General features: G+C 48.0%; 1 protein-coding gene across 4 annotated transcripts; it reads right to left on the minus strand.

The window, feature by feature from the left end:
• Positions 1-739: 739 nt before the first annotated feature.
• GJB1 (gap junction protein beta 1) lies at positions 740-19,697 on the minus strand. Of its 4 annotated transcripts, none has more exons than XM_075322749.1 (2): positions 18,838-19,202; positions 740-1,972 (listed from the first exon to the last, which is right to left on the minus strand). In XM_075322749.1, the coding sequence occupies exon 2, from the start codon at positions 1,958-1,960 to the stop codon at positions 1,169-1,171; it is 792 nt and encodes a 263-aa protein (XP_075178864.1). In that variant the 5' UTR covers positions 1,961-1,972; positions 18,838-19,202; the 3' UTR covers positions 740-1,168. The 4 variants fall into 4 exon arrangements, with proteins under 4 accessions (XP_075178864.1, XP_075178863.1, XP_075178862.1 ...); XM_075322748.1 differs by lacking the exon at positions 18,838-19,202 and adding an exon at positions 18,097-18,272; XM_075322747.1 differs by lacking the exon at positions 18,838-19,202 and adding an exon at positions 19,587-19,697 and having other exon boundaries at positions 741-1,972.
• Between the last annotated feature and the right edge of the window lie 4,687 nt (positions 19,698-24,384).

Raw genomic sequence — 24,384 nt, forward strand, 5'->3', positions numbered from 1 at the left:
ACCAACGCAAACTCAATTTTCTGCCTATGAACTGTAAACACACCAAGCTGCCAATCAGTGGTGTTAGAGGGGGTTATATGGAGCTCAGCATTCAGAGAACTAGTAGATTTGCAGCAGATGAAACAGTAAATTTATCAAAACTGCAGCAAGCAGCCCAGTGAGTGATACTTTATTGGAATCAGGATGTACACCGCAACATCATGTTGCTCTCAGAGAGCAACAAGCTAATGACAGATTCCCTTTAAGAGATTTAATAATTTCTTCTATTAATAAAATTAGAGTCAAATACACATTAGATGCCTGGCAAGCAGGGTCGGACTGGCCTACTGGAGAACCGGGGGATCCTTCGGTAGGCCCAGGCACTGGCACTTGCTGGCAGGGCCACCATTAGGGCATTACTGCGCTTACAGACGTGGCCCGGGCCCAGCCGGGGTACTTACTTTGCTTTATTAAGCCTGGAAATATATTTATAAAAATATTTATTAAGATATATATTGATTGAGAAATATTTATTAAGAAATATATTTTAAAAATATTTATTAAGACTGGAAATATATTAATATTTCCAGTCGAGACCATACATGATGTAACTTTGCACCATCATTTATATATATATATATATATATATATATATATATATATATATATATATATATATTTATTTTTTTGGGGGGTTCTTGAACCATCCAATGTTACATTAGAGTTTAAAAAGCAAAGACAAATGACCTCACTTTATGATTTTTTTTTATTTTAATCTGTGGTCCTAGAATAAATCACATAAAATATTAAAACAAGAATCTGAATCCATATCAGTACAAATACATCTGTTTTACTCCTTCTAACACTTCCCACCCCATAGAAAAAATCCCCCCTCCCCCGTCCCCGGTTATTAAAAAAAATACTGCAAGAAGCACCAGTTCATTGTGAACTGTTGGCGAGCGTTAATAAGGATGTAACAATATGTAGGTTGGTGACGGGTACAATATATCCCACATTACTGTAATAATTAGGACGTTTTTGCTGTAACTTGTGCAAATATTGCAGTTTTAGGCTGGTCATGTGATACCCTTCACAGTCACCATAAATTGTCCTGCATGTGATCATTTCTTCTTTGGCCAAGTAACTAGTCGGACTAAAGTCTCCTATATTTGGTGCTGAAGTGTTGTCTCTAGGAGGTTGCACAATGTTCCTTCTCCTGGCTCCCCGGTGCCCTCTTCATAAACCCCTCTTCCGTTAGCAGCGTGTTCATCTCATTCTGCCGGTGCTCCTTACCACGGTACGAGTCTCCGTGCCTCTGGCGTCTGCGGCTACAAGCCTTAGCAATGAGGAAGAACACTTCAGCTACATTTAGAACAATGCAGACTCCTGAAGCCGTGAGCATGAAGACTGTGAAGATGGTTTTCTCTGTTGGACGAGACACAAAGCAGTCCACAGTGTTGGGGCAGGGGTAGGCGCTGCATTTGACAAGTCGTATCATGGCATAACCAGGGTAGATGAGGTAGAATATGTACATGAAAGCTCCTTCAAAGACGATTCTGAAAACCACACTCAGTGTATATGTCCACCACAGAGTGCCTGAGATTCGGACCTTTTGTTTTTTCACTTCTGCCAGTTCTTTAGGATCATCATGGCCAGACAGACGTAAGATCTTCTTTTCCTGGTGCTGCACATGAGCCACATGCATAGCCACAAGAAGGGCAGGCGTGGATACGATAATGAGCTGAAGGGCCCACAGTCGGATGTGAGAGATGGGGAAGAAGTGATCATAGCACACACTGTTACATCCAGGCTGTTGTGTATTGCAGGTAAATGAGGACTTTTCATCTCCCCAGACACTCTCTGCGGCTACGACAAGCACCATTATACGGAAGATGAAAACTACAGAGAGCCATATGCGGCCAATCCCAGTGGAATAGCGGTTCACACCACTCAAAATGGCATATAATCCTGCCCAGTTCATTGCGTATTAGCTCTGTGGATAAAACAGAAAAGAACATGAACATATTTGAAAACTACTATATTACTATTATACTATACTATACTACTTATGTTATAGAAGAGCATAATCTACCTATACATGTTATACTGTTAGTGAATACATTCTTACATCGTTTTCAGATTATGTTTCGCCGCCATCTACAAGGCTCCATCAGGGGCTCCATCTCAATCCCTAAAAATCACATTTCAAAAAGCAACTCCTGACAAAGCCTAGTTTGTTATCTTATCTTATCACCTAGTTATATTATCCAGCATATTGTATATGGAAGTACATCATGACTCTGTATGAGTCTATGATTAATCTTGATGCAGCTCTACTTCTGCCTTGGGCATTTTGTCTATAGTTAATTGAGATCACCCCTTTTGGAGTTAAAAACTCTTTTCTCTCCATCTTTCTGGGACATGTGGGGTTCTTTCCCCTTCAGCACTCCTTCTCCTTGTCCTATATTACATTGTATATTTGTCATACCCTAAGTGCACTACCTAATAAATATTCTAAATATTCAACATATTTGCTTGTTTGGGTACCCTTTTTTGCTTTTAGCAAATTTAAAGACTCTTTTTTTCTGCTCTTTGACATTATACATGTCGTCGTTGGCTAGGGATACAGGATGACATGTCGCCGCTTCTGAATGTGCTAAATTTTGGGTTGCTAGTTGAGTTGCTTGCAACATATTTGCCAAAGACATCAGTGTAAGCTGCACATGACATGCAACATGTGTGCCACTTATCTGCAACTTGGCCATTTTATATACAGTAAAATCACAGCTGTAAAATATTCAAATTGTCTCTCCAGGAAAGGAGACAAACTCTAGTGCCACCTATTGGAAGTAGCAATCCTAAGGCTATGTGCCCACGGGGACAGTGTCCTGCGGATATATCCGCAAGACATTCCACAGGTGCTCCCAGGAAACAGCACCACAACTTTTGTCTGTTCCCATGCTGCGGAATGTCGTGCAGATATGGTGCGGGCTTTCTGCATTGAGGATACAGTACCATGGCTTCGGCTTCAGAACAAGTGCTGCAGTGATCGGGGGAGTTCATACTTACCTCCATCATGCAGCACCTCGCTTTCCGGCAGCCGGGTCACTCTCTCAGCGTCTTCAGGAGAAGGTGGGCGGGCCTGAACTAGCTCCGGCTGTCACATGACCGGAGCTCGTGCAGGCTCCGCCCACCTCTTCCTTCCTGACCTGGATTCACCGCGCTCCTGTACACCGGACGGAGAAAGTGACTCCGGTGAGGCAGGTAAGTATATGGGACCCTGCGGAAAAATCCGCAACAATAATTGACATGCTGCAGATTTTTCCGCACGGAAATCCGCACGATTTCCGCTGCGGAAAAATCCGCAGCGTGGGCACAGCATTTCCCAAATGCCATAGAAATGGCTGGGGAGTAGCTGTGCTGCAGATTTCTGGAAAATCTGCGGCTTTTCCGCGAGAAATCCGTGGCAAAATCTGCGCATTTTCCTCAGCGTGGGCACAGTCAAAAGTGGCCTTTTAAAAAGCCTTTTCCTATGACCTAGGATATATACCAGATCAGAATCCCAATTCTGTAAAATAGTCACTGACTGCAAGTTGTAGACAAGCAGCACAAATATTTTTGGTATGTGACTTTTAAAAGAATTACTGTCAAGTGACACCTGTGACTGTGTAGGCGTGGTGGAAGCTGGCTGATGGATTCAATCTTCTATGTTGTTTCTGACTGGATGCAAGTTCTCAGGCTGCCACAAGGGGGCGATAGGCTGAGCTGCAGACTCGGAGCCACAGATAGATCTGTGGGCAGAAACCTAGCTAAATAACATTTCTGCAATATTTCCTAAATAGCCCTAGCATCTTAGCTTTCTTTTCTTAATGACTTAGGGATCTGCAAATCTAGGTAAAGTTAACTTAATAGAGCACAAGTAAGCTTCCTAAAGCTAATTACAGACATTCAATTTATAAAGGCTGAATGTGCTGATCTCGATTATCAGAAAGCAATTGAATGTGCATGGTGCAGTCCGGAGTGACAGTTGTCGGTCTGTCACGAGATAGCCAGATGTACAGTTATGACCGAAAGTGTTGGCACCCTTGAAATTGTTCCAGAAAATTATTTATTTCTCCCAGAAAATTATTGCAGTTACATATATTTTGTTATACATCTTTATTTCTTTTTTTTATGTGTTAGAACAACACAAAAAACAAAAGAGTAGAAAAAGGCAATTTTGATATAATTTCACACAAAACCCCCAAAACTGGATAAAGTTGTTGGCACACATCTTGGTAAACAACTTTGTTTCGAGCATATGATTCACCTTCAAAATCACCTGTGGCAAGAAGTGTGGGCAATAAGAAAATCACACCTGAATCCAGATAAAAAGGGTAGAAGTTGACTCATTGTGTGTCTGTGTGTGCCAGACTAAGCATGGAGAACAGAAAGAGGAGAAGAGAACTGTCTGAGAACTTGAGAACCAAAATCATTGAAAAATATCAATAATCTCAAGGTTACAAGTCCATCTCCAGAGATTATGAAGTTTACAACCCATGGCACTATATCTGATCTCCCTCGACACGGAGGGCAGAGAAATATTGATGAAAAGTTGCAACGCTGGTAGTCTGGATGGTAGATAAGCAGCCCCAAACAAGTTCCAAAGAAATTCAAGCTGTCCTGTAGGCGCTGGTGCATCAGTGTCAGCACAAACTATCCTTCGACATTTGAATTAAATGAAATGCTATGGCAGGAGACCCAGGAGGACCCCACTGCTGACACAGACATAACAAAAAGCTAAATTGCAGTTTGCCAAAATGTTTGTGAGTAAGCCAAACTCCTTCTGGCAAAATGTCTTGTGGACAGATGAGACCAAGATAGAGTTTTTTGGTAAAGTACATCATTCTACTGTTTACCAAAAATGGAATGAGACCTACAAAGAAAAGAACCTACAGTCAAATGTGGTGGAGGATCAAAGATGTTTTGAGGCTGTTTTGCTGCCTCTGGCACTGGGTGCCTTGACTCTGTGCAAAGCATCATGAAATCTGAAGATCACCAAAGGAGTTTGGGTCATAATGCAGTGCCCAGTTTCAGGAAGCTGGGTTTGAGTCTTAGGTCATGGGTCTTCCAGCAGGACAATGACCCCAAACATACTTAAAAAAAACAATCCAAAAATGGATGGGATGAGAGTTCTGAAGTGGTAGCAATGAGTGGGATCTAAATCACATTGAGCATGTGTGGTGAGATCTTAAAATTGCTGTTGGTAGACGACGCCTTCAAATATGAGACACTTGGAGCAGTTTGCAAAAGAGGATTGGTCCAAAATTCCAGTTGAGAGGTGAAAAGCTTGGTGATGGCTATAGGAAGCGACTGATTGCAGTTATTTATTCCTAAGGGTGTGCAGCCAAAGACGAGGGTGCCAACAATTTTTTCTGGCCGATATTTGGAAATTTGTGTGAACTTATGTCCAATTTGACGTTTTTTCTTTGCTGTTGTTTTTTGTCTTTTTCCAAAACACTTAAAAGGAAATAAACATAACAAAACGTGTAATTGCAATAATTTTCTGGGAGAAATAGTTCATTTTCCAGAACAATTTCATGGGTGCCAACACTTTCGGCCATGCTTCAAAAGGAACCTGAAGACCCACCTCTTCCGACAAGCCTACAACCTGCCATAACAGTCTGTCTGATACAGCGCCGCACTACAATCTCTACCTTCACCTGCTGCATCCTCACCCATCCCTTGTAGACTGTGAGCCCTCGCGGGCAGGGACCTCTATCCTCCTGTACCTGTCTGTGCCTTGTATTGTTTATGATTATGGTACTTGCCCATGCTATGTATACCCCTTTCACATGTAAAGCGCCATGGAATAAATGGTGCTATAATAATAAATATTATTATTATAATTATTAATAATGTCTGCAGATCCTAGGTATTTGTGTGGCGGGCATTGGTAATATAAGACTGCCATGGATGATATAGATCTACTAGAAGGTGGCCCGATTCTACGTATCGGGTATTCTAGAATTTACGTATTGTGTAGTTAATGTATGATTTTTGTTATATATATACATATATAGATGTTGTCTATAGTTACCAAGTGTTTGTGTAGGGCGCTGTACATGTTCTGGGTGTTGTCTGGGTGTGGCGGGGGGTGAGAGCGGTGTTGTATGTGTGTTGTGTTGTTTGTGGAGCGCTGTGTGTCTGTAGCGTTGTGTGTGTGGGTGTTGCGCGGTTTGTGTAGGTGTGGTGTGTTTTGGGGGGAGGTATGTTTTGTGCAATGTGTGTGTGTTGCGTGGTATGTGCGTATATTTATGTATGCCGCGGTGTTTGTGTGTTGGGTGTTGTGTGTGTGCAGCGTTGTCTGTGTGTGTGGGTGTCTGTGTAGGGCGATGTTTGTGGTTCCCAGTGTGTGTGTGGTGTGTTGTGTGTGTGTGTGTGTGTGTGTGTTGGGGGGAGGTGTGCACCTCCCATTGTGCTCCATCCCCCATGCTGCGCACCCCCCATCGTGCTCCATCCGCCATGCTGCGCACTCCCAAACGTGCTCCATCCGCCATGCTGCGCACTCCCAAACATGGTCCATCCGCCATGCTGCGCACTCCCAAACGTGCTCCATCCGCCATGCTGCGCACTCCCAAACGTGCTCCATCCACCATGCTGCGCACTCCCAAATGTGCTCCATCCGCCATGCTGCGCACTCCCAAACGTGGTCCATCCGCCATGCTGCACACTCCCAAACGTGCTCCATCCCCCATGCTGCGCACTCCCCATCGTGCTCCATCCCCCATGCTGCGCACTCCCCATCGTGCTCCATCCCCCATGCTGCGCACCCCCCATCGTGCTCCATCCCCCATGCTGCGCACCCCCCATCGTGCTCCATCCCACATGCTGCACCAGCATCAGCCTCTCTGCCCCCAGCATCAGCCTCTCTCCTCCCAGCATCAGCCTCTCTCCTCCCAGCATCAGCCTCTCTCCTCCCAGCATCAGCCTCTCTCCTCCCAGCATCAGCCTCTCTGTCCCCAGCATCAGCCTCTCTGTCCCCAGCATCAGCCTCTCTCCTCCCAGCCTCAGCCTCCCCCAGCATCAGCCTCTCTTCTCTCAGCCTCCCCCCTCCCAGCCTCCCTCCTCCCAGCCTCCTCCAGCATCAGCCTCCCCCTCCCAGCCTCCCCCGGCACCAGCCTCCCCCTCCCAGCCTCCCCCAGCATCAGCCTCTCGCCTCCCAGCCTCCCCCAGCATCAGCCTCTCTCCTCCCAGCCTCCCCCAGAATCAGCCTCTCTCCTCTCAGCCTCCCCCAAGATCAGCCTACACCCTCCCAGCCTCCCCCAGCATCAGCCTACCCCAGCATCAGCCTATACCCTCCCAGCCTCCCCCAGCATCAGCCTACCCCAGCATCAGCCTCTCTCCTCTCAGCCTCCCCCAGCATCAGCCTCCCCCTCCCAGCCTTCCCCAGGATCAGCCTCTCTCCTCCCAGCCTCCCCCAGCACGCCGTGCTCCTCTGCCGACACTCACAGATCCGATCGCATATACTCACACACACACACTCACACATCAGAACACACTCACACACATCCGATCGCATACACTCACACACACACTGACGATATCGCACATACGCGCTCACACTCACAACATCCGGAGATACCACATGCTTCTGGCCATGTGATCCTCCGGCAGGTCCTGGAAGGTCACTCCACAGTATCGCCGCCGAGAAGCAAGCGATATCCCAGGATTTTGTGAGTGTGTGGATGCGATGTGATGTGTGTGTGAGAGTGAGTGTGATCTGATGTGTGTGTGTGTGTGTGTGTGTGTGTTGTTATGTGTGTGCGTGTGTATGTTCCGCCGCTGCAGGACCTTGATGCGCTGGTAACTATGCTACCATGGTTACCAGCGTATCCCGTCCCCCGCTCGCACGGTAGCCCACACCAGCATACGGCGGCAACCCCAGCAATGCGAGGGTATGTGTCGGCTGGGTTGGCGGCGTACGCTGATGTGGGCTCCCCGGGGTACAGTACTCACCTGGGAGTCGTGGCTCAGTGTCGGTTCGGGGAATGCGTGTGGGGGGCGGGGCCAGAGCGAGCGTGCATTGCGTGAAGGGGGCGGGGCGTGGCCGAGTTGCCAATGCGTGCAGGGTGCCGGGGCGAGAGGCCAATCCGTGTGGGGGGCGGAGCCTGGGCGAGCGGCCGGCCAATCCGTGTGCGGGCGGAGCCTGGGCGAGTGGCCAATCCGTGCTGGGGGGCGGGGCCATGGCGAGCCCAGCGGCCAATCAGCTTTTTGTCACCGTAAAGACACAATTTTGGAGCAAGATAGACAGACAGACAGAATAAGGCAATTATATATATAGATGGACTTTATAATTCTTGTTCTACATTGCAGTCATTTGTATTCATGTAGGAAAAATATTTTAAAAATGTGTGCATGGCAGCTAAAGGATTGTTCTCATGATTGATCTTTATTAGTGCCCCATTTTCCGGGCTCCCGTTTATGAGGGGTGGTGTGAGGGAGGAAGCAGTGCACTCCCGAATGATTGACGGTTCAGATGTGCTTTTCAATGCTGCAAGCTATGGCAGTTTTTCCTCTGAATTAATGAGGATCGTCGGGATACTGCCTGTGCGCACTGCTTGTCTAGGAAAGTGGCCACCTCTGATGGAGTGTATGGAGGTGGCTGGTAAGCTAGGCAACACAATGCAAACAATAAAAAGAAAAAGTCCTCTGTTCTTAAAAATAGAGACTAATTTTAATAAATAAATTGTGGAGTGCTTCTACTTGGATTAAGCAATCAGTTGGGGTCTTAGGATTTGGCCCCCACTGATTAACGCTATGGAGTAGAGGCTATAAAAAGTGATTGCAAAATTTGCGTACCCTTTAAGTAAAAGGGCTGCACTTATGCGCAGTAAGGAGCAGTAATAATAATTGTATTCCGCCCTCTATGAAGTTGGCAGAGGATATAACACTAGGAATAGATGGTAGCTTGTGTGCCATGATGCCGCTTCATACTAGTCGTGTGACTTGCTTTTTCTTCCTATACAAGTCATCTGAAGATTAACACTTGCATTGCCAGTCAGGCGCCCACCATAGAAGTGAAAAGATCATTGTTTCTATATCTAGGATCAGCAGGGCAATTTTTCTATTGACTCGGTGGTACGAGAACGTTTTCTAAGTAGAGGTTTGCAATGACGCAAGACAAGCTGTTATCTAGGTCAAAGCCTATTGAAATGACATATCCCGGCTGCAGAAACGTTTTATTGTTTGCAATTAAAGTCTCGTTTACTTGGAATAGCAGTGAAACCTTAAGCGGGCTTTACACGCTACGATATTTCTAGCAATTGCAAGCGATATCGTACGCAAAAGCACCCGCCCCCGTCGTGCATGCGATTTCGTGTGATCGCTGCCGCAGCGAACATTATCGCTACAGCAGCGTCACACGCACTTACCTGGTCGGCGTCGTCGCTGTGACTGCCGAACAATCCCTCCCTCAAGGGGGAGGGACGTTCGGCATCACCGCGACGTCACTAAGCGGCCGGCCATTCAAAGCGGAGGGGTGGAGATGAGTGGGACGTAACATCCCGCCCACCTCCTTCCTTCCGCATTGCGGCCGGTGGCAGGTAAGGAGACGTTCCTCGCTCCTGCGGTGTCACACACAGCGATGTGTGCTGCCGCAGGAGCGACGAACCACATCGATAATCAACCATTACCGATTTTTGTTTTTGGGACGACCTCTCCATGGTGAACGTTTTTCACCATTTTTGAGGTCGCTGGTAAGTGTCACACGCTGCGATATTGTTAATGACGCCGGATGTGCATCACTAACAACGTGACCCCGACGATAAAACATTAACGATATCGTAGCGTGTAAAGCCCCCTTTAGGCTAAGTTCACACTTCCGTTATTTTGCATCAGTCACAATCAGTGTGACTGATGCAACGGATGTGTTGCAGATAGTGGCAAAACTGATGTGACTGATGCTACAAAACAACGATCCGGGTTTTTTTTTGTTTGTTTGTTTTTTACTTTTTTACCACTGATAGTTCACAAAAGGCGGCCGCCGGGCGATCAGCTGATCGCTCAGAAAAGCTGACCGCCGGGCGATCAGCTCATTGTTCAGAAAACGCGACTGCCGGGCGATCAGCTGATCGTTCACAGCCGGCCGCTGGGCGAACAGCCGATTGCTCACAAAAGCCGGCGGCCAGGCGTTCAGCTGATCGTTCCAGTAGCTGGAACTGAATTTACAGTCATCATGTTTTGTTACTGTGCGCATGCTCATGTGATGCCCTGGACCCCAGGGGTCACAGGTAATAACATCTACCACATACACACACACACCCCCATCCCCTGTGAGGTCACACACATGTCACCCGAAAGGGAAACCTGATGCCTCCCTCAGAGCGAGTAAAGCACACCAGGTGGGCGGAGTCAGGCAGAAAGACACGCCCACCGAGGAGACTACTGTCTTGGGGCAGGAATTTCAAACAGTGACGTTTTGGAGTTGACAGTGAGTGGTAGAGGAGCAACTGTCAGGGACCCGGGTAGATGCCTGGGCCCCTTGAAGAACGTCAGGCAGGCAGACGGTGGTGGCCATCTGCAGGAGTACCGGTACAGCAACCGGCGGAACTGTACGGACCGGGCCTGGGTTGGAGCCCGCCGGTCCCGAACCGTGTACCGGAGCACCAACAGAAGGGTACTCAGACCCCGTCCTAGCATAGAAGCCACTGAGTATAGGCAAATTGACTGATTGCTGGCCGGACCTCACGGGTTCATCCACACCCAAAGTCCTGAAAGAAGGCAAAAGCCCACCGAGACCGGTGAGCACCACCGCCAAGGGCCAAACACCCGACAGGCCAGCGCCTGCGGGCAACCGAGGGCACCTCTGGCAGCTCAACGCCGGGGAGCGGGCTACCACTGCTTAAGCAGAGGGGCCAAAACAGAAACATCCAGAGGTGCACAGGGAAAGCGGCCACCATCAACCCCACAGGGGACATCAGCAGCTGGCCGCGGGGACCGACCACTTCCGAACTTTGGTTTACCAGTGACTCTAAGTGTGAATCAATCGTGAGTACACCATTGCCATCCGGGCACGACGCTACACCGCGGCACGGCACCCTGCACCCCGACGACAACACATCCCTTACAGTCCCCCACCGGGGCCCCGGGACACACCGCCCCTACCCACGGAGGGGCTAACATCTCAGCTGCGGCCGCAACACCGATCCCGGACGAGCCTGCCATTACTTCAGCCGCAGCAGTGGTGCATCCCCCGTCACCACAACCCGTGAGTGGCGTCACGACCCGTTACACAACCACCACCCCCCACCGCCTTCCCTTAACAAGAGCGACGTGGCCCCCGGTCCGGAGGCGCTCGTGCCACCGAGAACCCGAGCCCGGTCCTCGAGCGGCTCAGCCCGAGCAAGCGGAGGAAGCGGCCGGGCCCCCTCTCAGGGCGGAACACGTATACTCTTTCTGGCGTCATGAACAGGATTCGGACAGTCCACTTACCTGTGGAAAGTGCGCCTTAGAAGTTTCGATCAGCGGCGTCCTGCCGAAAAAGTTGAAGTCCCGCCATCTTGGCGCGAAAGTTTCCCGCTCAAGTTGTCTTCCCCGAGCAGTGAGGGCGCGAAAGGTGAAGCCCCGCCCCGAAAGAGGAGCGTTAAGAGAAAACCAAGGGGGAGGCGGGCGAGGAGACTGCCTGATGTAGCCGAGAAGATAAAAAGGCAGGGACTCCAGGACCGTGCATCCGTTCCGTTCCTGGACCCACACTGTGCAGCATGGCAACTCCCGTCCCGCGTCCCAATACCCCGGAGCCCACGCAAGGAACAGCGGTGTGGGTGAAGGCCCGGACGGAGATGTGTGGCCGCCTCCCTCACCAGGTAAGCTTCCTGGTGGAGCACTGGGCGGCGGAGATGGGGGAGATAGTGGCTGCTGTGCGGGCCCGTGAGAGAATGACGGTGTTGGCAGGGTGGGGAGGCGACCCACGTCCCTATGCCCTGGAGGGGTCGGCCATCGCGGCTGAGGGACTCGGTCTGCTGTTGCCCGCCATACCGAATCCTCCATTGCCTGCAACAGTGGTTGCTACTCCTCCACCCGTATCCCCCCCCCCAACATCGGTGGCGGAGTACGTCCCGGGCGCTCATGGGAAGCTACTGGAGGAAGCAGGCCTGGACCTGCAATGAAACCCGGCCGCGCAGAGCCCGTTGCCGGAGGGGACCCGTTACCAGGCGGCACCTGAACCAGAGGCGATGCCGAAGGCCCCGGAAGTGGCCGCGCCCAGAGGTACCCAGGCTCCAGCAACCCGCCCGGCCAAGAAAGCCCCGAAGGCAAAACAAGCCGCTCCAGGGTTGCGGGCCTCGGCTGAGGTTCCGCGGGGAGGAAGCAGAGCCGGTTGCGACACAGCGGCGCTCCCCTCCGAGGGTGTCGATAGTGGTCGACACTGGGGAGCACCGGCTGGGCCAGATCCCCACTGATGCAGACCCCAGGCATGCAAACCCACCATATTGAGAGCGGCAGCCCAGCCAGTTGAGCTGTGAGATTGCGGCCAGAGAAAGAAAGAGAGAGGAAGTGCTGGCCCGTACCATAGAGGGGAAGGAGCACCTAAGGAGCGCTGGCTACTGGGTACGGGGCCCCACCCACCAGGGCCAGGTCCGACGATTTAACAAGGACAAAGGCTGGGGATTCTTATACGACCCCGGCCTGGAAATGGAAGTGTTCTTTTCCCGGCGGGATGTAAATAGCCATCTCCCGTCAGACACCCTGACCGTGACCTCCTGCCCGGCGACTTGGTGCACTACACCCGGCACCGAGGGGAGAGGGGCTGGTTTGCCCTAGATGTCCGGAGTGGCAGACAACCCCCTCCTCTACCGTACAGCCCTGAAGTAGAGGTGGAAGAGGAGTTCCCTGTTGATGAATAAAGCCGGTAGCCGTTGCTGCTAAAAAAGGACCCGTCCCCATTGGGATTTGTGTGTAGTTGAAAACCCCTGTTGCGTGAGTGACTGCTCATGGACAAGGCCGTGGACTTGCCGGCTACCCAAAAACTTTTGGGCTTGTAAATATTGCCCTATCTGCCCCCTTTGACATGCCTTCCCGTTCCGTTGGCCTCCGGAGAGGCAGATTGGAGGAAGGACCCACAGCAGAGCAGGCTGGGGTCCGGTCACCACCGGGACCGGTGACCATCCTCCGGGGAGCCCTTGACAACTGCCGGGTGCGCTGCACTGTACCCATTCCCGCCTGGGTGACCTACTGAGTTCCTGTTTCCGGACTGGGGAAAGGGGTGCTGCCCATTTCTTAGGGGCAGCATCAAGGCTAGGTTGTTTGGGTGGGAAAGGCGGAAGGACATGAACCCGTTCCCGTTTAATTACATTTGAAACGTTAAAGTGAAATGCCTCCTGTTAAGGGAAGACCTTCAGTAACCATAGTTTGTATTAATGTTACTATAATTGTAAGTGTTTTCCCGTTTTTGCAGTTAAAAAAAAATAAATAAAAATAAACCGGAGTGGATCGGGCAGCCCGCGGAAGGTCTGCATTAAACCAAGGGGGTATGTGACGCCCTGGACCCCAGGGGTCACAGGTAATAACAACATCTACCACATTCACACACAGCCCCCATCCCCTGTGAGGTCACACACATGTCACCCGAAAGGGAGACCTGATGCCTCCCTCAGGGCGAGTAGAGCACACCAGGTGTCTGCAGAAAGACACGCCCACCGAGGAGACTACTGTCCTGGGGCAGGAAGTTCAAACAGTGAAGTTTTGGAGTTGACAGTGAGTGGTAGAGGAGCAACTGTCAGGGACCCGGGTAGGAGCCTGGGCCCCTTGGAGAATGTCAGGCAGGCAGACGGTGGTGGCCGTCTGCAGGAGTACCGGTACAGCAACCGGCGGAACCGTACGGACCGGGCCTGGGTTGGAGCCCGCCAGTCCCGAACCGGGGAGTGAACAGTGTACCGGAGCACCAACAGGAGGGTACTCAGACCCCATCCTAGCTTAGAAGCCACTGAGTATAGGCAAATTGACTGATTGCTGGCCGGACCTCATGGGTTCATCCACACTCAAAGTACCGAAAGAAGGAAAAAGCCCACCGAGACCGGGTGAGCACCACCGCCAAGGGCCAAACACCCGACGGGCAAGCGCCTGCGGGCAACCGAGGGCTCCTCCGACAGCTCAACGCCGGGGAGCGGGCTACCACTGCTTAGGCAGGGGGGGCCGAAACACAAACATCCAGAGGTGCACGGGAAAAGGGGCCACCATCAACCCCACAGGGGACATCAGCAGCCGGCCGAAGGGACCAACCACTTCCAAACTTTGGTTTACCAGTGACTCTAAGTGTGAATCAATTGTGAGTACACCAGTGCCATCCGGGCACGACGCTACACCGCGGCACGGCGCCTTGCACCCCGACGACAACATCATCCCTTACAGTCCCCCACCGGGGCCCCGGGACACACCACCCTACCCACGGAGGGGCTAACATCTCAGCTGCGGCCGCAACACCGATCCCGAACGAGCCCGCCATCACTTCAGCCGCAGCGGTGGTGCATCCCCCGTCACCACGACCCGTGGATGGCGTCACGACCCGTTACACAACCACCACCCCCCACTGCCTTTCCTTAACAAGAGCGACGTGGCCCCCGGTCCGGAGGCGCTTGTGCCACCGAGAACCCGAGCCTGGACCTCGAGCGGCTCGGCCTGAGCAAGCGGAGTAAGCGGCCGGGCCCCCTCTCAGGGCGGTACACTCACAGTAAAAAACTGATCCGCCACACACAAAAAAGGTTACTTTCAGCGTTGCTCCCGCCATCCATCACACAGCGGATGCAAAGCAGGGCCATCAGTCACAATCCATCGCTAATAAAAGCACATGGGGAAAAAACGGATTACTGCAAAATATTTTGCAGGATACCGTAATTCCTCAAGACAACGGATTGTTACTGATGCAAGACAATGAAAGTGTGAACTTAGCCTTACTTATAACCTTGCATGTATCTTCACATTGTTACAGTATAGAGATCACTGAATATTTTGACATTCAGATTTGTCAACACTCTGAGGTCCCCTAGGACTGTATCCAACCTTTCTCAAGCTTCTTAGTGCAAACACAGGCTTATTAACCCCTTGACGACCTTGAACGTAATGGTATGTCAAAGGTCGAGTCTGTCCCTTTGATGCTGGTTTTCCCGGCGAGTCCGCATTTTTCCCTGCACATGTGAACTGATCCATGTGCAGCAAACAGGTGCAGGTAGATCGTCGATCCAACCACTCCTGTTGACTAATTAGATCTTGCTGTCAATCTCTGACAGCAGAATTTAATGTGCACTGGCTCCCAGCCACCATTGGCGGCTCCATCATGTGATCACGGAGTGCTGATGGGTTGTCATGGCAGCCGAGGATCAGCTGATGTCCCTGTGCCTGTCATGACAAATTTCCTGTGAATGTTGGCTGAGCACCGGCATTTATAGGAACAGAGCATTTTGTGTTGAAGCATCGCTCTGATCAGAAGAAGCGATTGAACAGTGCGGGCATAAAGTTCCCTAAGAAGAAGTAAAATCAATAAAAAATGTAATAAAGTTTTAATGAACAATTTGAAAAAAAAAATTTAAAAAATCCCAAAAGTTCAAAACACCCTCCTTTTGCCTCATTGAAAATAAAACAATTAAAAACAATACACATATTTGGTACACCAAGTTAATAACTGCCCGATCTATCAAAATATAAAATAAATTAATCTGATCGGTACAAAAAGAACTCAGCAGAATTACGTATTTTCGTCACAACATTGCAACAAAATTCAATCACAGGAGATCAAAACATTGCATTGGTAACAGAACTTCACTGCTGTTTTGTCACACACTCTATGGGACAGATTTTTCAAAACTCTTACATCATTAGTCAGGTGTAAAAAGCTTTGATAAGTTTCAACATATTGGCGCAATTTGAGGCCTATTTCAGGTGTTTAAACACCATTTTTGCAGAATAAAAATGAAGAACAAAGTGAGCAAAGCTGTGATAAAATGTGGGATTGGCACTCGCCGCTTGTGAAATTTATGACGAGTGCTGGCATTCACTATACGACAAATTTTACTTCAACAGGTCCAATGCCCCTTATTCATCACTCCTTGATGAATAAGGAGCACATGATTCCACCACACTTCAAGGCTGCCATGAAAAATGCTGGTCTTGATGAATCAGGAGCCGATTTGTTCAGTACATTAAAGAGTTTTTAGGCTTTTTTTCCCCCATCTCTATTGCTTAACTGCAATCTGTGACCTACTCTCGATAAACAGATTCACCCAAAATGGTTATTATACTGCTTTCCCTGCCTTCTATAAAGGCTATGATAGGCTGCCCTTTAGTATGTGATGTGCCATACTATGCGATGGGCAGTACAATTGCACAGCTGTGTTTTACTGCTTTTCAGTCATCTGAGCTGCATTCGGGGATCGTGGACTATGACGGAACTTCGTGGGAATTTTTTTTTTTTATAATAAATTGGTGAACGAGGGATAGTGTGAGGGAGTTTTTATTCAAATTATAAAGGTGTTTTTTTACTGTGTGCGGTTTTATTTTGAATTACTAGGTTAATAATGGGGGTGTCTGATAGAAGCCTCTCCATTATTAACACTAGGCATTGATGCCAGCTGACATTACATAGCTGACATTCACCCCCCAAAAATATTACCCTGATTGCCACTGCACCAGGGCAATCAGTAAGAGCAGAGGCAAAGTGCCAACTGCCTCTCTTGTGATGCAACACTTCTGGAGCAGCTGCGGTCTGATATTATTAGGCTGGGAAGAGCCCGATAACCATGGACCTTCCAAGCCTGATAATACCAGCTTTCAGCGGTCTTCTTTACCTAGACTGTGGGGGACCCCACACAGTTTTTTAAATTATTTATTAGGTTAAACAAGGCTATAAACACCATTTAGTTCCACATGAAAGGCACTAAAGGTTGCAAGTGTATGAACCCTGGTCTAATCTAAGCTCTCCCTCCTACATCAGCTCTCCCTGAACTACTTACAGAGGACAGTGGGCCACGCATCGTGTCACCGGGTCCTTTACGAGACTCAATGATGTGATGCAGCCGGCCAATCACAGTACAGTCAATAGCAAAGATGGCTAGGGTATTACCATGTATGGCAGGCAATCCCCGCATGTTAATTGCCTGTCTAACGGCCACAAAAGATGTAACATGGGGACTAGAGCATGGCACTAAATCACCTGCGATGCTCGGCCGAGTAACAAACTTGCACCCCGATGCTTGATTGAGTCACAGGCAGGCACAGTGATAACTAAGGGGCCTCAAAACTGTGAGGGGCCCCACAATCAATTTTACATCTTGATAAAGAGAGGAAGAGTCATAATGCGGTTAACTGAATGGAAGCTGCAAACTTCAGGTTATGAGTGTAGTTAAAAAAGTAAATTTCATAAATGTGAGTCCATGACGTAGCAGGAAACAAAGGACTCGCGCTTCTCATGCTGTTATACCCACAGCCCATTTTGTGTTCACTACTCTGGGGGCTGGGATTATATTCTGCATACTGTATGGACAATTACAGGTGACCAGTAAAATGGTAAAATCCAATCCTAGAAAGTGAATTTTGGGGCTCATGTTTAGAGCCACATTTCAAAGCACAAGGGGTCAATAGGATTGAGTCCACAGAAGCTTAGTCCTCCCCTCAACCAGTATCCAAGATTATGATTATTATTTTTTTTAATTAAATTGTAGAGTTGGTTATAAAAAATGAAGAATTACACAATCATCACAATCACACCATGTGAACTGACCTATGATATTAAAATAGTATAGTACGTTGTCACTACTTAGGAAAACTGCACTGACGCGTGTACTACTCAGCAGGTCTGTACGAAACAAGCTTACATCAACAAGAAATATTAATCATTAAATAAAATGGGCATGTAACTTTGTAGCTTGGTGTCATCATACCACTGACATTATCAGGCTGCCACAAGAACAATTCATATCACGTCCAAACTAAATGAACACTCAAAACCCCACAATTAAAATCCAAAAAAGTACCATTTACTTAAATCCCTAAATTAGAAAAAAAATACAAAAAATATATTTGTAATACCTACAAACTAACTAGCACTATATCCTTATACCCAAATATATAGTAAAACATTGTACAACATACCTTGTACTGATCACGGCTTCTAAAGTGCCCCAAAATGTCCACAAAAACGCTCAGACCATGTTAGAGAAAACTGAGCAAACCTCCGAAACTCTGCACTCCACTTCCAATCATTGGGATGAATCATCGATGAGAAACCAAGAAGTATTCTCTGACTATATAAGCACTCCGTACCCTCTCACACAAAGGCATTGTTGACCAGTTCAAGACATTTGACTTAAAATAAGTGAATTTTTCAGTGACCTTCCACTCCCCACAACGGCTGTCTCCCTCCACTCCCTAGCTCTCCATGTAGTCAGTAAAGAATGAAGAAGGGCAGGTTTTAGTGGCTTTGGTGTAAAGTGTCACCTATAGGAAGCTTTAGAAAATAAAATATAATGAGAAGAAAGCATCCATCTATTCTCATGTGTGCCTGCTATAAGGGCCTGTAAATAGGAGGAAAGTGAAATTCTGAACTCGTGAACTTTGTGCTATTGTGATATAAGCATATCCCTATCCTTGATCTCGGATCTCTGAGTGTTCACATTATAGGCTCATAAATGGATACAATCTATAAGAGCACAAAACGTTTAAAACCAATTCATATACGAGAAATCATAAACATATAATACATGGAACCATTATGTCTAACAATTGTGGAGCCTACGTAGGTATATAAAACTGACAATTTATCCCATCAGTAACACTTACTTACCTATGTACTTATCAGCAAACTACTTGGTTACAGGTTCTCATTGGATTTACCTTCTCCTTGTAGACTGTGTATTTCAATCTCTTTCTGTTGGTTGCTTTTGACACTTTGCCTAATTTTGTCCTTTGATTTCTCAATCAAATTGTCCCTATTCTTCTTTATTCTTGTTCCTTTCTTTTACTTGACAGTTGAGTCATTCTTTCCTTCCACTCCCTATTCTGTGTCTTTAATCCTATGTTATGTGCCCCTGTCTAAAACCTATTATTCTAGTCTAATTTTGGCCGTCACCTCTGTTATTTGCCCCTGTGTAAGAGTCTCTCACTGCCTGTAACATTTTCTCCTCTTCTCCATTATTTCGCTCCCCCTGTCACACTGCCTTTCTGCTGGGACTCCACACAATGCCTCCTTTCTCACTTTTCGTAACATGTTACCATTCATTCTGCTCAGACTTCCACCCACCGGATAGTCACAATGCGTCTTTTTCCCCAACAAGACAAGAGAATCATAAGCAAATTAGCACCCCCTCCATCCTCCTGATTGTTGTCAGCCCCCCATGCCTTTCACTGGCTTATGATATCGTTTGAGATCAACCCTCCCAATTCTTCCCTTTTCCATATCCATCTGACTAGGGTGATGGTGGCTTGGCTGCAATTACTGAAGTGGATGTCAAGTGAAGGAATTAATGACACGTGCCTGTGATACTAGATATCGTGATAACTTCATTTTAACAATGATCCATACACATAATTTCCTTTCTTTTCCAAAAAAATGCATCAATGCCCACAAAGCTAATTTTCCTTACCTGATCTCTAGTGTTCAAATGTCAGGAACCAGGATACAATGGTAAGTCAGACACAGCTGGGTTTTTGGCACACCATGCGAAATGTAGGCAGCACAATGGCACAAATCAGATGTTTTCTCTTGTACTGACATTGCATTTCTTCCCTGGACCTTTATACCCTTGGCTGTTAATTAAACTACTCACAGTCCTGATAACCCAATCTCCCCTATGTTTACTCTTCTTACTAAGAAAATAGGGCGTGACTTTTGTGTGTCACTCATGGCTATCACAGATAGATACACTTCAGCAAAGTTTGTCCACTTCCCTGATAACCATGGTCAGCTGATATCTCTTATAACCGACATTCCTTGAGTTTTAAGGCCCCGTCACACTAAGCAACTTACCAGCGATCCCAACAACGATAGGGATCGCTGGTAAGTTGCTAGGAGGTTGCTGGTGAGATGTCACACTGCGACGCTCCAGCGATCCCACCAGCAACCTGACCTGGCAGGGATTGCTGGAGCGTGGCTACACGAGTTGCTGGTGAGCTCACCAGCAACCAGTGACCAGCCCCCAGCGCCGCGTGGAAGATGCTGCGCTTGGTAATTAAGGTAAATATCGGTAACCAACCCGATATTTACCTTGGTTACCACTGCACGGAGCTACACGTGCAGAGAGCAGGGAGCAGCGCACACTGAGCGCTGGCTCCTTGCTCTCCTACTTACAGCACACATGGAGTTAATTACCTGATGTGTGCTGCAGCTAAATGTGCACAGAGCAGGGAGCAGCGCACAATGCTTAGCGCTGGCTCCCTGCTCTCCTACTTACAGCACACATCAGGTTAATTAACCCGATGTGTCCTGCAGCTACAAGTGCACAGAGCAGGAGCCGGCAGCACAGGCAGTGAGAGCGGCGGAGGCTGGTATCAAAGGTAAATATCGGGTAACCAAGGACAGGGCTTCTTGGTTACCCGATGTTTACATTGGTTACCAGCCTCCGCAGAAGCCGGCTCCTGCTGCCTGCACATTTAGTTGTTGCTGTCTCGCTGTCACACACAGCGATCTGTGCTTCACAGCAGGACAGCAACAACTAAAAAATGGCCCAGGACATTCAGCAACAACCAACGACCTCACAGCAGGGGCCAGGTTGTTGCTGGATGTCACACACAGCAACATCGCTAGCAACGTCACAAAAGTTGTTCGTTAGCAGCGATGTTGCTAGCGATGTTGCTTAGTGTGACGGGGCCTTTACACAGGATGATTATCATTGTTGCATATAAATGCATGGAGCAGTTGTTTTACAATATTATCTTCATGTATACAAGGCCCCATGCCCACACACCTTGGATAGCTCTTGGACAAACATATATGAACTCTCGGCTTGGCCAAGGGTTCTTGTGTTTTCAATTGGTTGTTATCCGCTGCCAGACAGCTCTGGTGGTGGTTTATCTTGCAAGAAAACAAAAATATGTGATATTTGAATTCCATCTGCATGACTTATCGCCCCGATATCTTGAGTCAAGAGGCTCTATTCACATTAGGCTAGGTTCACACACATACAGTGCTCCTTGCTGACCACTATGGCAGGGTTTCTGTTAATCTCGAAAAAACGGATTCCGACAGGATCCTTGATGGGGCTATTTACTTCAATAAAGCTGACGGAGTTACTTTGGATATTAGCTTTTGTCCTAGCAGGAGTCATCTTATTAAAACATGCATAAAAATGTTGATATTATTGTAGCACTCTACATCCTTTCAGTGAACAGACTGCCTTCTATTCCAGGCAAATATTTCACATGTTGACTCATTACTAGTACAAAGCAATTACTGTCATTTTTCTGCACCCCAGTTCCTATATTTTGGGGCATAGCTGAGTCATTTGGCCTTGTTTCCATGTTGAAGGTATGGTATTTGGCTACAATTCTTCTTTCAAGACCACTTCTGGTTAGACATGTCTAACAGTAGATGCACATAGATGGGTCTCACCAGTTGCTGCCAGTTCTGAGCTGATGGCACTGTTGGGCATTTTCTGATTTCAAAGAGAAGTAAGCATGATGAATCATTCATCTGCTCTACTTACAGTAGTTTCCTTGGTCCTCAACATTTTGCATTTCTTGGTCTCCTCAATGTTGAGAAATATAGAGAGATACTTATCCATTGTGCAATATCATCATGGATGTATCAGATCGGCTGCAAATTTATTGTGCAAGAGGATAATGACCCAAAACATTCAGCTAATATCATTGATAACTATCTTCAGCCTAACAAAACAAGGAGTCTTGAAATTTGTGATACAGCCATGGCCAAAAGTGTTGGCACCCTTAAAGTGTTCCAGAAAACAAAGTATTTATCCCAGAAAATAGAGCAATTACACGTTTTTCTGTACGCATGCTTTTTGTTTCAGGTATGTGATGCTCATTGAAACTCATTTGTGGCAAGTAACAGGTGTGGGCAATATGAAAATAACACCTGGAATCATATAAAAAGGGGAGACGTTGCCTCAGTCTTTGCATTTTGTGTCTGCATGTACCACACTAAGCATGGAGAACAGAAAGAGGAGAAGAAAACTGTCTGAGTATTTGAGAACTGAAATTGTTGAAAAATTATCAACAATCTCTAGGTTACAAGTCCATCTCCAGAGATCTTGATTTTTCTTTGTAGCTGATCTCCCTAGACATGGAAGGCAGAGAAAAATTATGAAAGGTTGCAATGCAGGATACTCCAGATGGTGGTTATGTAGCTCCAATCAAGTTCCAAAGAAATTCAAGCTGTCCTGCAGGCTCAGGGTGCATCAGTGTCAGTGCAAACTATCCGTCAACATTTTAATGAAATGAAACACTATGGCAGTAAATAATTACTTCACTGAGGACACATAGGTATAAAAAAGGTAGTCTGCAGTTTGCCAAAATGTATATGAGTAAAGGGGGCTTTACACGCAACGACATCGCTAACGAGATGTTACTAACGCTACCGAGAGTACAATAATCATAAACAATACAAGACACAAACAGGTACAGGAGGATAGAGGTCCCTGCCCGCGAGGGCTCACAGTCTACAAGGGATAGGTGAGGATACAGTAGGTGAGGGTAGAGCTGATAGTGCGGCGCTGTATCAGCTGAGGGTTATGGCAGGTTGTAGGCTTGTCGGAAGAGGTGGGTCTTCAAGTTCCTTTTGAAGCTAGCCAAGGTAGGGGAGAGTCTGATGTGTTGTGGCAGAGCATTCCAGAGTATGGGCTAGGCACGGGAGAAGTCTTGGATGCGATGGTGGGAAGAGGAGATGAGAGGGGAGTGGAGAAGGAGATCTTGTGAGGATCAAAGGTTACGTGCAGGTAAGTACCGGGAGACTAGGTCACAGATGTAGGGAGTAGACAGGTTGTGGATGGCTTTGTATGTCATGGTTAGTGTTTTGAACTGGAGTCGTTGGGCAATGGGAAGCCAGTCAAGGGATTGACAGAGAGGAGAGGTCGGGGAGTAGCGGGGAGACAGGTGGATTAGCTGGGCACCATAGTTTAGAATAGATTGTAGGGGTGCGAGACTGTTAGAAGGGAGGCCACAGAGCAGGAGTTTGCAATAATTCAGATGGGAGATAATAAGGGCATGTACTAGTGTTTTTGCAGCTTCTTGGGAAAGGAATGTACGGATCCGGGAAATATTTTTGAGTTTGAGGCGACAGGAGGTAAAAAGGGCTTAGATGTGTGGCTTGAAAGAGAGATCAGAGTCTAGGGTTACTCCCAGGCAGCGAGCGCGTGGCACTGGGGAAAGTGAGCAGCCATTGACATTAATGGATATGTCAGGTGGGGGGGTTGAGTGAGTAGGAGGAAAGACAATGAATTCTGTTTTGTCCATGTTCAGTTTTAGGAATCGAGCAGAGAAAAAGGATGAAATAGCAGACAGACATTGTGGGATTCTGGTTAGTAGGGAGGTGATGTCAGGTCCAGAGAGGTAGATCTGCGTATCATCAGCATAGAGATGATACTGAAAGCCATGGGACTCTATGAGCTGTCCCAGGCCAAAGGTGTAAATGGAGAACAGCAGGGATCCAAGAACTGAACCTTGGGGGACCCAAACAGATAGGGGGCGAGATGAGGAAGTGGTGTGAGAGTGGGAGATGTTGAAAGTTCGGTTGGATAAGTATGAGGAGATCCAAGATAGCGCCAAGTCTGTGATGCCCAGAGATGAGAGAATCTGTAGTAGGAGGGAGTGGTCTACTGTGCCGAAGGCAGATTTCAGCTATTTAACCCCTTCACGACCGCGGGCAGTAAAATTACGTCCTATTTTAACGTGACTTAACGACCAGGGACGTAATTTTACTGCCTAAACTTCATTTGATTGCCGTGGCCATAGCAACGGCTTTCAAATGATGTCCCCTGCTGTTTCTTACAGCAGGGGACCTTTGCTTGACCCCAGGGGGGGTGGCATCGCCACCCCCCATAGGCGATCGATGTGATTGGCTGTTCAAATCGGAACCGCCAATCACATTGATCACGCTGTTTTCGGCAAAAAAAAATGCCAAAAATAGTGTGATCTTGTAAAATCCAGCTAGGACCGGGGCTGCAGCAGCTCCGATCATTGGCTGGAAGCAAGCAGACACTGTGGCCCCCCCCTGCAGCACTGATTGGAGCGATCGTGCTATGACGCGCAATCGCTCCAATCAGTGTGCAGTGGGGCGGTCTGATCTGCCGGTGGCCGCCCTCCCCAGGCCTGTGCTGGTCTGGGGACCCTCCCCCAACATGTCTGCAGCGTGCAGCACTGGCTGGTACTAGTGGTACCACGCCACCGCTGCTGCTGCCGCTGCTGTCACGTCACGTCGCAGGAGCGGTG

This window comes from Anomaloglossus baeobatrachus, chromosome 9, assembly GCF_048569485.1.
Source record: "Anomaloglossus baeobatrachus isolate aAnoBae1 chromosome 9, aAnoBae1.hap1, whole genome shotgun sequence".
NCBI classification, from domain to species: domain Eukaryota; kingdom Metazoa; phylum Chordata; class Amphibia; order Anura; family Aromobatidae; genus Anomaloglossus; species Anomaloglossus baeobatrachus.